This window comes from Sminthopsis crassicaudata, chromosome 3 (genome assembly GCF_048593235.1).
Source record: "Sminthopsis crassicaudata isolate SCR6 chromosome 3, ASM4859323v1, whole genome shotgun sequence".
Taxonomy (NCBI): Eukaryota; Metazoa; Chordata; class Mammalia; order Dasyuromorphia; family Dasyuridae; genus Sminthopsis; species Sminthopsis crassicaudata.
The window spans coordinates 75,671,224-75,683,676 of NC_133619.1; the positions used below are offsets into that span (position 1 = coordinate 75,671,224).

At 31.8% G+C, this 12,453-nt stretch overlaps 1 protein-coding gene across 3 annotated transcripts in view; it reads right to left on the minus strand.

Annotated features, from left to right (window-relative positions):
- CREB1 (cAMP responsive element binding protein 1) overlaps positions 1-12,453 on the minus strand; it is a 78,605-nt gene that overhangs the window by 44,664 nt on the left and 21,488 nt on the right. For 2 of the 3 annotated variants that reach the window (XM_074298902.1, XM_074298904.1), the window contains exons 2-3: positions 3,273-3,394; positions 383-529 (exon numbers count right to left, since the gene is read on the minus strand). In XM_074298902.1, coding sequence (XP_074155003.1) covers positions 383-529; positions 3,273-3,386 — 261 coding nt within the window. In that variant the 5' untranslated portion in view covers positions 3,387-3,394. The remainder of the gene's footprint in view (positions 1-382; positions 530-3,272; positions 3,395-12,453) is intronic. The other variant, XM_074298903.1, reaches the window with a different exon arrangement.

The following is a 12,453-nucleotide window of genomic DNA, read 5'->3' on the forward strand; positions in this document are numbered from 1 at the left end:
ATTGTACTCTTTGATCATTTACCAATTGGAGAATGGCTCTTATTTTTATAACTCTGACTCAGTTCCCTATATATTTGAGAAATAAGATCTTTATCAATATATGAATAATAAAGTCATTGCATGACATGTGCAATGCTTATAAAATATTGTAGTTAGGTGCATGTTAGGTACAAGATAAAAGCTATTAGCCAAAAGCAAAAAACAAACAAATAAAAGAAGCCCTCACAGTAAGGAGGAAAAGGCACAGGAATTAAGCCTTTACTGTGAGATAATTCAAATATACAGGGTAGTTTGATTTTTATCACTGTTTTTAAAAAAGGAGATCAATAAGACTATATGCAGCTTATACAAAAGCATATTAAAAACTTTTCCATAAACATACCTGAACAGTTTGGACTTGTGGAGACTGAATAACTGATGGCTGGGCTGCCTGAATAACTCCATGAACTTGGACAGTTTGCCCATTAGGGAGTTGCACTAAGGTCACTGTTGGAGCAGATGAAGTTGCATGAGCTGCTGGCATAGAAACCTACAAAAAAAAAGAGAAAATGTTATTATAGACACATGAGGTAATAATTGCAGCTTAGAACCATTCAGCATGTTAGTTAATATCAATTCAAGTAATAAAATGTAGGGATTACAGTGAATTTTACAGGTTTGGAAGCAAAAAAAGAGCTTACGGTATTTTAGTCTGCATTAAGGGTGCCACGGTAATCATGATCTTAGTCCAGTGCTTGTCATATAGCAGGTACATCAAAAATGTTTAATGAATGAATGAAAACTATCCCCCGGTATATTGCTCTGCTTAAAGCACATTTAGATTCCAGTTAGGAAGGGTTGCAATAAATGTAAAACAAATAGGATGAAGAAGGGCCTCCAGTTTATGCTATATGAAATAGTAAATTTGTATGAAGAATAGTTAAGTAAACTAGAGATGTTTAGGCTAGAGAAAATAACAATTAAGGAGAATATAACAGCATCTAAAGGGCTGTAATATGGAAGAGGAATCAGATATGTTGTCTTTGGCCCCAAAGGTCAGGAACAGCAACAATGGGTAAAAGTCATGGGCTAATTTAGGTTTTGATATAAGGAAAAAATCTCTTACAATTAGAGCTGTATTAAAGGTAGAATATTCTGCCTTAAGTAAAGAAGTATCTCCTGTCAGATGACTTAAAGAGTTCCTTTTTTCAGGAATGGATGGCCCTTAAGGTTCTTTCTCACTTGAAAATACAGATTCTATACTATCTTCACAACAACTCCGGAGCTTGTAAATGCCAAGTATTATAATCGTTATTTTACCAAATTTTAACTAATTTTCCTTGAATCACAGAAGTAGGAAAAAAACCAGCAGGTTTTAACTAAAATCAGTTTGTCTAACTTTAAAACTTTTTTTCTTTGTACCACTCAATTACAAAACTTATTTTTAACAATAAAAATATGGCATTAATTGGAAAATACTTTACTATGTATAATTATGCAATTTATTATTTTTAAATTACTAAATATACTTGTTTCTTTTATTATTTGATTCTACAATTGACTCTTTAGAAGCAAAATGAACTTTGCATAGTTCCAAACTCAGTGTTTAGCTTGGAAATGACATTTCCAATGCCAATACTACAAGTAATTGAAATTTTAAAAAGATTTTATTTTTTATACTATTGAACATTATTTTTAAAAATTATAATAAGGTTACTTTCAAAAGGAGACAAAATGTTGCTAAAATACATTTACAATACAAGATTTACTTTGAGTCATGTATGTAGTGTACAAATAAATTGCTAATTATTTAATTATGTGAAAGGTATTTTATAACAAATAAATATATAACAAATAATTGAATATAACACATAATATATAAAAATCTCCTTGTAGATCAATATCTAGAGTCACAATAAACCCAGTAAAAAGTCTTTTGTTAGTCTAAGATATATATATATATATATATATATATATATATATATATATATAAGATTCTTTTTTTCTACTTGGTTTCAGAAAGTAACTTTGTATAATAACCTAGAGAGTAACAAGAAAACTCGAATTTCTACCTAGACACAATGCTTTTCATATATCTTTATTAGTAAATTTGTATTAAAAACCATACGTGCAAATGAAACTCAAAATGTCACTAATATTTTTTCCTTGATATTAAAGTAAAACAATAGGAAACATAAGAAAATTATGTTAACACAGGATAAACATTTTAAGAATTTTGAGGAGTAAATGAAAAAAGTAACACTTCATATTTGGGGAAAAAATAATATATTGATAGAATGGCAAATACAATGGCCTGGAGAAGATGAAAGAAAAAACAGTATTTATGGGAGATTATTTTTTGGTCTTGACTTTGATTTAATTGTTATGAAATAATTATCTCCCCCCCCCCCCCCCTTCAACAGAAACTGAAGAAACTCCTGCCAATATGGAAAGGCAATTGTTTTACAACTTCTAGGCTTAGAAAATTACTTAGGGTATGTACTCCAAGTTTAAGTAACTCACCCAGAGGTCACAGCCAGCAAGTATGCGTAAGAAGACATAAACCTTAGATCTTCTGACTCCAAGGCTGATCTTTTATTCACATGCCATTTTCTTATGTCATTTATGTTTTATTATGGTAAAATGTTTTCATAGTTCTTCAAGTCTGCAAAATGCTCTATATTAATTCCCTCCTCCAAAGCTCTTTAACAGTTCTATGAAGCAGATACTATTATCTGAGGCTATTATCAGAGGCAGTTGGATGGCACAATAGATAGCCATGCCCATAATAACCCAGGTTACCATTAGAGATGAAATTTTAGTCCAAGTCTTGCTGATTCAATAACTATTCCACTATCTATCATACTGTATTGTTTTCTAATTGTAGACAAAAGATATGAAACTATTACCTTGGAAACTTGTTTCAATAAAGTAATGAAATTATTTATTACTTTTGCTATCTTCTGGGTCATATATAAATAGTTCTTCAAAAGAAATGGGTAATCAATGAAAAAAAGAATGTATTTTACTCTCAACAAAAACAAAATGAAAAATAATATTAAAAATTATAATTATAGAATTACTAAGCTTTGTATAATAATGGGTACTTTGTATTGTATTATATGAACAGCACTTTACAACAATTATGTTAATCTAAATTAAAAGAATTTCTAAAATTTCATTTCTCTCCATTCATTCTAGATATGCTACTGTACTAAAAATTTTTAATCCAAAACACACATTTCCTCTTGGAAATTATACAGCTTAATGAAAATTCCAAAATTATCTTATACCTGTGCTAAAGTTGCAATCTGTGGTTGTGTTTGTACAGCCATCTGTTGATTTTCTGCCTCCGTTACAGCTGCATCGCCACTCTGCTGGGTCTCTGCACCAGATTCCATGGTCATTTAGTTACCTATAATCATAGTGAAATATATTCTTAAAAATTGATGTGTCTTTTATAGTTCTATGAGCATATCCTGATTCATGAATGGGTAGTATTTCAAAAACTATTTGTAAAACAGTTATCTAGAGCTGACTAGTGGAATTGTCTTTAGGTTCCCAACTAACTCAAAAACCTATTTTATGAAATATTGCAATAGTAGTAGTATAATTTCCAATTATTGTTATATAAAGTTAGGTTTGGAGTTGCAATTTGGGAAGTAGGGGAATACCAGGAATACAATTTTCCTGCTAGTCCTAAATATCTGAAGAGAATCTTGTTCTTCCTTAATTCCTTAATCTTAGAGTTGAAGCAGAGAAAATATTTTGATGGGATGTGAAGCAGCTGGGAGGTCAGTAAGGAGTATTCAAAGAGGTCTCATTAGAGATTAAAAGGGCAGAGGAACCTGAATGCCATGGCTGATGTCATTTGGGGAAAGGAAGTCAATGCCTAGAAGCAGTGATGGTAGAGAGAGAAGGAATGGGATGGGCAAGTAACAACATTTAAAGAACCCACCCTAGCAGTCTAATCTACCATCTCTCTCCAAAATGTAGGCATGCCCTCTATAAATATTTCTAGTCAGATTACTGATATATACTTCCTGCTTAAATGTTCAGCTGATGGGGAAAATAGAACAAGGCCACGCATTCTGGCTTTTGGACAGCTCTATTTATTGTTAAATTTTTCCTTAAACCAACTCAAAAATGTTTTTATTGTAACTTTCCCCCCACTGATACATGTTCTTTTTAACATAGCTATATAAAATAAATCCAATTTTTCTTTTGTAGGAGAAAAAAATATTTAAAGAAAATTATTTCAGTCATCATGTCCCTTTGCTTTTCATATAACTGTTCCTCACATAATATTCAATAAATTCAATTCATTTATTATTCATCTACACATTTAAGGCACTGTGCTGAAAGATGACAAAAGCATGTTACTTTTTTGTTACTGGTTCTTTTAAAATGGGATTTCTATAACTCAATATAGTATTTAAGATCTATTTAAACCAGTGTGGCACTACACAGGCACTACAAAGTTCTTTGGTCTGGACAGTATAGTTCAGTTGATAATGCTTAACAAGGTTTCAGTTTTTTTAGGCAGTTATATCACACTACATTTTTTATATAGTATAGCTTGTAGTCAACTAAGATCCTCAAGTTTTTCCCGCAAGAATTGATAATAAACTATCTTCCAAATACTGTATTTGTACAACTAACTTTGGAATCTAAGAGCAAGACTTTATACATATCCCATCTATGTAATGTTCTGTTGACTTTGCCCTATCATTTCAGGAATTTCACAAGCATTTATTAAAAGTCCACCCTTTATGAGACCCTGTGCACATAAGAGAAACATCATGTCTAGAGGGAAACAATTACTCTTTCCAAGGTTTGCCTCTTTTCCAAATATTTCTAACAGCTGATGTTTAGTAATGCTTTACTTTTTGCAAAAGGCTTTTTTTATTTCCATAACAGCACTTGATTTTCATAATGAACTCTATTGAGTTCTGTTAGGATTGCCAGGTGAGAACTCAGATTGTCTTGACAGTTCTCTGGCTCAGACCTTTGGTTCGGGCCTTTAAAGGGAGTTTTACACCTTAGGAATTCTAGGAGGAGCAAGCTCATTGGTTGTAAGTAATTCCCACAAGCCCCTGGGAGTACCCACAAGTCCATTCTCTGGGAGGATAAAAAGAGGCAACATTGAGCCTGGAGAGCAGTCTGGATTGGGGAAGGACAAGAGCTGGAGGAGATTCAGAGCCAGGATTAAGGAAGAAGAAGAGGCTGGCTGGAGGCTCCAGAAGCCTCCCAAGAAACCTGCTCGTAGAGGAAAAGATTATACAGAAAAGAAACCTCCTCCCAGAGAAGGATTACAACTGAGAGAAGATCAGAACATTACAGAGTTCAGTTATTATTTTCATTTTATAGATGATGAAACTAAGGCTAAGAAAAAAAGAGCATGAAATTATTACCCCCAGTTATACACTAAAGAATAACTAAATAATTTTTCTTAGCACTTTACACTCAGTATTATTTTTATTTAAAGATTACTATATCTGTTTCTAGTGATGGAAATAAAATTTTATGGCAATCCTAATTAAAATGGATAAAGTGGAAATATTTCTACTTGTAGGAATTAATGTAAGTATTTTGTGAGTAAAATGAGTCATGTCAACCAAGAATATAACACTTTACTTCCAACATTGAAGAAATTCAAAGCATCAGGAATAAATTTCAAATTATAATTCTAATAGCTAATTAAAAGCTTCCCCATATGCTTACTTGCACAAAATATAGAAAAGAAGATCAATGAATTGGGCTTACAACTAAGAAAATTAGAAATTAAAAATCCTCAATTAAATACCAAATTTAAAATTCTGATAATAAAAGAGGAAATTAATAAAATTGAAAATACGAATACTATTGAATTCATAAAAACTAAGACTTGGTTTTATGGGGAAAAAAAGCCAACAAAATAGATAAACCCTTAGTTAATTTGATTTGAAAAAGAAAAGAAGAAAACCAAATTGTTAGTCTCAAAAATGAAAAGGGAGAGCTTTCCACCAATGAAGAGGAAATTAGAGCAATAATTAGGAATTATTTTGCCCAACCATATGCCAATAAATTTGATAACCTAAATGAAAAGGAGGAATATTTACAAAAATATAGATTACCCCATGTTAACAGGTATCATTTAAATAGTTCCATTTTAGAAAAAGAAATAGAACAAGCTAACTCCCTAAGAAAAAATCTCCAGGGCACATGTATTCTACCAAACATTTAAAGAGCAATTAATTCCAATACTAAATAAAACTATTTGAAAAAAAAAAGAAAGGAGGAGTCCTACACCAAATTCCTTTTATGACACAGATATGGGGATGATAGCTAACCAAGGTAGGTTGAAAACAGAGAAAGAAAATTACAGACCAATTTCCCTAATGACTATTGATTATGTCCAAGTGGATTTGTACCAGGAATGCAGGGCTGGTTCAATACTAGAAAGCTATTAGCATAATTGACTATATCAAGAAACAAAAATCTTATGATTATCTCAATAGATGCAGAAAAAGCATTTGATACAATCCAACAACCATTTCTATTAAAAACACTAGAGAGTATAAGAATAAATGGACTTTTCCTTAAAATCGTAAGTAGCATCTATTAAAAACCATCAGCAAGCATTGTATGTAATGGGGACCAACAAGAACCATTCCCAGTAAGATCAGGGAACAAGGTTCCCCACTCTCACCATTACTATTCAATATTGTATTAGAAATGTTAGCTTTGGCAATAAGAGAAGAAAAAGAAATTAAAGGAATTAAAGTAGGTAATGAGGAAACCAAATTATCACTTTTTGAAGATAATATGACATATTTAGAGAAACCTAGAGAATCAACTAAAAAACTACTAGAAACAATTTACAGCTTTAGCAAAACTTTGCTAAATAACTAAAATTTCACAGGATACAAAACAAATCCACATAAATCATCAGCATTCTTATATCACTAACAAAATCCAACAGCATCCAACAAAATCCAAGAAATTCAAAGAGAAATTATTTTTAAAATAACTGTCAGTAGTATAAAATATTTGGGAATCTATCTGCCAGGGGAAAGTCAGGAACTAAACACAACTAGAAAACATTTTCCCCACAAATAAAGTCAAATCTAATCAGTTGGGAAAATATCAAGTGCTCATGGGTAAGCTGAGCAAATATAGTAAAAATGACAATACTATCTAAATTAATCTACTTATTTAGTGCCATATCAATCAAATTCCCAAGAAATTATTTTACAGACATAAAAAACAAACAAACAAAACAAATTTCAAGTGGAAGAACAAAAGGTCAAGAATTTCAAGGGAATTAATGAAAATAAAAATGCCAATGAAGGAGGTCTAGTTGTGCCAGACCTAAAACTGTATTATAAAGCAGAGCTCATCAGAACCATTTGGTGTTGGCCAATAGAGTACTCCTCAGTGAAATAGGTTAGGTTCACATGACAAAACAGTAACTATAGCAATCTAGTGTTTGACAAAACCAAAGACCCCAGCTTTTAGGATAAAAACTCACTATGACAAAAACTGGTGGGAAAATTGGAAACTAGTATGGTAGAAATTAGGCGTTAACCCTATACCAAGATAAGATTGAAATGGGTTCATGATTTAGGCATAAAGAATGATATTATAAGCAAATTAGAAGAACATAGGATAGTTTACCTCTCAGATCTGTGGAGAAGAAAGGAATTTGTGACCAAAAAAGAACTGGAGCTCAGTATTGAATACCAAATGGATGATTTTGATTAAGTTAAAAAAGTTTCTGTACAAACAAAACTAATGCAGGCAAAATTAGAAGGGAAGAAATAACTTGGAAAAACATTTTTACATTTAAGGATTCTGATAAAGGCCTCATTTCTAAAATAGAGAATTGACTCAAATTTTATAAGAATTCAAGCTGTTCTCCAATTGATAAATGGTAAAAAGGTATGAATTTTAGATGAAGAAATTAAAACTATTTCCACTCATATGAAAGTGTTCCAAATCACTACTTATCAGAGAAATGCAAATTAAGACAACTCTGAGATACCACTACACACCTCTCAGATTGGCTAACATGACAGGAAAAAATAATAATGAATGTTGGAGAGGATGTGGGGAAAATAGAACACTGATACATTGTTGGTGGAACTGTGAATGAATCCAACCAGGAAGAAAGGGACCTCCATGTGTCAGCCCTTTGCCTAGTGGCAAGAAACTGGAAACTGAGTGGATGCCTATCAACTGGAAAATGGCTGAATAAGTTATGGCATATGAATGTTAATGGCATATTATTGTTCTATAAGAAACGATCAATCAGGAGGATGATTTTAGAGAAGCCTAGAGACTTATATGAACTGATGCTAAGTGAAATAAGCATAAACAGGAGATCATTTTACACAGCAACATCAATATTATATGATGATCAATTCTGATGAACTTGACTCTTTCCAACAATGAGATGACTGATGCCAGTTCCAATGATCTTGTGACGAAGAGAGACATCTACACTTAGAGAACTAAATGTGGATCACTACATAGCATTTTCACTCTTTTTGTTGTTGCTCGCTTGCACTTTGTTTTCTTACTCATTTACTTTCCTTTTTGATCTGATTTTTTTTATGCAGCAAGAGACTTATATACATATATTTATACATATTGGATTTAACATATATTTTAGCATGTATAATATATATTGGATTATTTACCATCTAGGGGAGAAGGTGAGGGGAAGGAGGGTAAAATCTATGACACAAGGCTATGCAAGGGTCAATGTTGAAAAATTATCCGTGCATATGTTTTGAAAATAAAAAAGCTTTATTTTTTTTTTTAAAGGGGGCAGCTAGGTGATGCAGTGGATAGAGCACCAGCTCTGAAGTTAGGAGGATCTGAGTTCAAATCTTGTCTTAGACATTTAACACTTCCTAGCTGTGTAACCCTGGGCAAGTCACTTAACCCCAACTGCTCTCAGCCAAAAACACCACCACTACAACTTCCCCATAAACTTCAGGTATTTTTATGGGCAATCATCACTAATATACTATTTGATTTGTAGCAAATTGTCATCACATGTCCTTGCATTTTATTATACATTCATCCACAAGCTTTACATAAGCTAGGGGTGTGTGTGTGTGTGTGTGTGTGTGTGTGTGTGTGTGTGTGTGTGTGTGTGTGTGTGTGTGTGTGTGTGTGTGTGTGAGAGTGACTGTGACTTACTCTGGGAGGACTGGACTTGTCATATTTCATTAATATAGGGTATTCTCAAAATAAGGAAATGCCCTTCCACATGCTAGTCAGCACTTAATTCTGTGATATCATAGTCTCTGCAACAGAAATGTTGTCTTTAGAAATTGTGACTTGTCCAAGGTTATCAATGAGCTCAGAACTTGAATGTATATTTTTTGACTCCCATTCTATTTCTCTATTCATTAGGCTGCTCTCTGGAGCAGCTGGTAATCTTAAGAGATGTGTTAGGGCACTGAGTTAAATGATTTGCCCAAGTTCTTTAAAGGAAGAAGGCATAATATATTTTAAAATTCCTCTCTAATCCTCATACAGTACTTAGCACAGAGTAACAAGTCAAACTTCTTGTTCTTTTGGGCACATTTATTTTTCTACTTTCCTTATACTTATGGAGATGAAACAAATTAATATAGATTAAGAAAGTATTTATTAAGATGTATCAGTAAAAGAATAGATAATATACATATAAAGAAAGTTGAAAATAATAATAATGCATTTTCAAAAGAGGAATGGTAGATACCTCCCTTCCAGTCTTCATTATTTCTTATGGAGGAAAAAAAAAATTGAATTTTTTGGTAGGTTAATAGCCTTAAATAAGGGGGGAGTGGGGGAGAAAAGTTCTCATTTCTATCATAATAAACAAAACCACTTAAGTGTTTTAGAATTTTAACTATTCTACTGTTTGTTAGTTATTTAGTTCAGTTAGTTAGAACATGGGATAAAGATAAAGAACAAACTTTTAGTCTCCATCATGCTATACATCCATATCTAAGATTCTTAACTACAGACAAATTAATACACCATGGGAAAAATATCCCAAATGAATAACTTACTAATAACAAACAGAATTTTTACACACGATAACAGGTAATGAATCATTACAAAAACATACTAATAAAAGGCACAGAACCAAACAAGTCATTCTATTGAAAAGTACGTGCAATGGTTTCCTTTTGCACAAATTCCTGATCCCAATATAACTCCAACCTATATCCTAGCCTCAACTTATTATTTCAGTTCATGTACTCTTGTGCTCTGGATAAACTGGACTATTAGCTGTTTCCCTGAACGCAACTTACAATCTCACTTCCCTACACTCACCCAGATATCAGTTACTCTATCTCCCTCTCACTTTCTTCTCTATGAATTTACTTTTCAAAATCCTTATAGTGCCTCTTTCCCTGTGAAATCGTTCATGATCCTAACCAACAGTTAATATCTGTTCTCCCTCCTCTAATCCTAAAACTTATATTTTCTTTCCCTTTTCATTCCCTAAATTTATATTTAGTAATCATGCTGTATTATAAGTAGAATAAGAGTTTCTTGAAGGCTTTTAAATGCACTAGTATTGTGCCTTGCAGAATAGGTGCTTAATAATTAGTGAAATGGAATAACATTAAAAACAATATTTAGGTGTTTATGCATGTACAGAGTAAGGACTTAATATATACTATTTTTATAATAGAGATATAGTTTAAAAAATTATGCCAAATTTTTTTATAATTTTTTTAAAGTCACTCCTCTAGAAAGTAATCATGATATAAAAAGGAGATTTTCAAAAGAAAATGAAGCTATTGATATATTCTAGGGTCCAACTTCTTAAAATTGTCATTTATGATGCCATATGTGAGTCTCATAAATGAATATGGGAGTCACAAAATTATGATATGTTATCAGTAAATGTTTATGTGCCTAATTTATATACAATATATGCCTGAGATCATGTAATAATTTCTCAGCCAATAAAATTACATGAGTAGAAAAAGTTTAAGAGGCCTTGGGGGGGAAACCCCAAAATACTAATAAGAGAAATGCAAATAAAAATATCAAAGGAACATAGTAATCATAACTGAGAATGGAATAAACTCACTCATAAAATGGAAATAGATCACAGAATGGATTAGAAACCAGAATCCAACAATATGTTGTTTAAAAAAATACATAAGAAAAAAATAGTTAAATAAGGGGCTAGAGCATAATCTGTTGTTTCAGCTGAGATTAAAAAAGGAAAGGGAAGCAAAAGCAGACCTAATTAAAAGAGATAATCAGGAAAAACTACATTATGTTACAAGGTATCACAGACAATGAAATAATACCAATCAATCAATAATAAACCTATATGTACTAAATAGCAGAGCATCCAAATTCTAAAAGACACAAATAAAATAAAAGAAGCAAAAGTTAAAAGGAAAACAGGAAAGGGAAGAAAAAAAATTAAATTAAGTTTGATAGTCTCATTTCTCAAATATATAGAGAATTGAGTTCAATTTATAAATAGCCATTCCACAACTGATAAATTGTCAAAGTATGAAAAGGTAGTTTTTAGAAGAGGCTAAAACTTTTTACAATTATAAAAAATTGCTCTAAATAACTAATGATTATAGAAATACAAATTAAAACTTCTCTAAGGAACCACCTCAGACCTATCAGATTGAATAGCATGACAGAAAAGGAAAATGACAAATACTGGAGAGCATGTGGAAAAATAGGGACACTAATGAACTGTTGGTGTTGTAAACTGGAGAACATTTTGGAAATATGCCCAAAGGATTATAAAACAGTGATTCAACAATATCATAACTAGGTCTGAATTCAAAAGGAGATTAAAGAGAAAGGAAAATAGTTTAACTTTTTTGTGGTATCAAAGGATTGGAAATTGAGATGATGCCCATCAATTATGATTGTGATGGAATACTATTGTGCTGTAAGAAATGATGAGACGGATTGCTTCAGGAAAACCTGGGAAACCTTGAATTGATATGGAATGAAGTGAACAAATTTCATTGTACATAGTAACAGCAATTATTAGCTACTCTGATTAATACGACATTCTAAAACAACTCACAAAGACTCATGATGAAAAATGTTATACACTTCCAGAGAGAAATGAACTCTAAAATGAAAATTAAAGTTTTTCACTTTCTTTTTCTTGTTTTGTTTCCCCCATGACTAATATACAAATATGTTTTGCCTGATTTTATTTGTATAAATGATATTCTATTGCTTGCCTTCTTAATAGGTGAAGGAGGGGTGGGAAGAAGAGTATTTGAAACTGAAAACTTTTTTTTTTTTTTAATGCTAAAAGTAAATAATAAATTAAATTTTAAAAATGAAAAAAGGTCCAACCTCCCACCCATCACACCAACAAAAATGGCAAAAAAGAAAAAAATGCCAACTGATGGAAGAGAATGTGATGAGGTAGGCATAATAATCCACTATTGATGGAATTATAAACTAGTCTAGTCATTCTGGAAA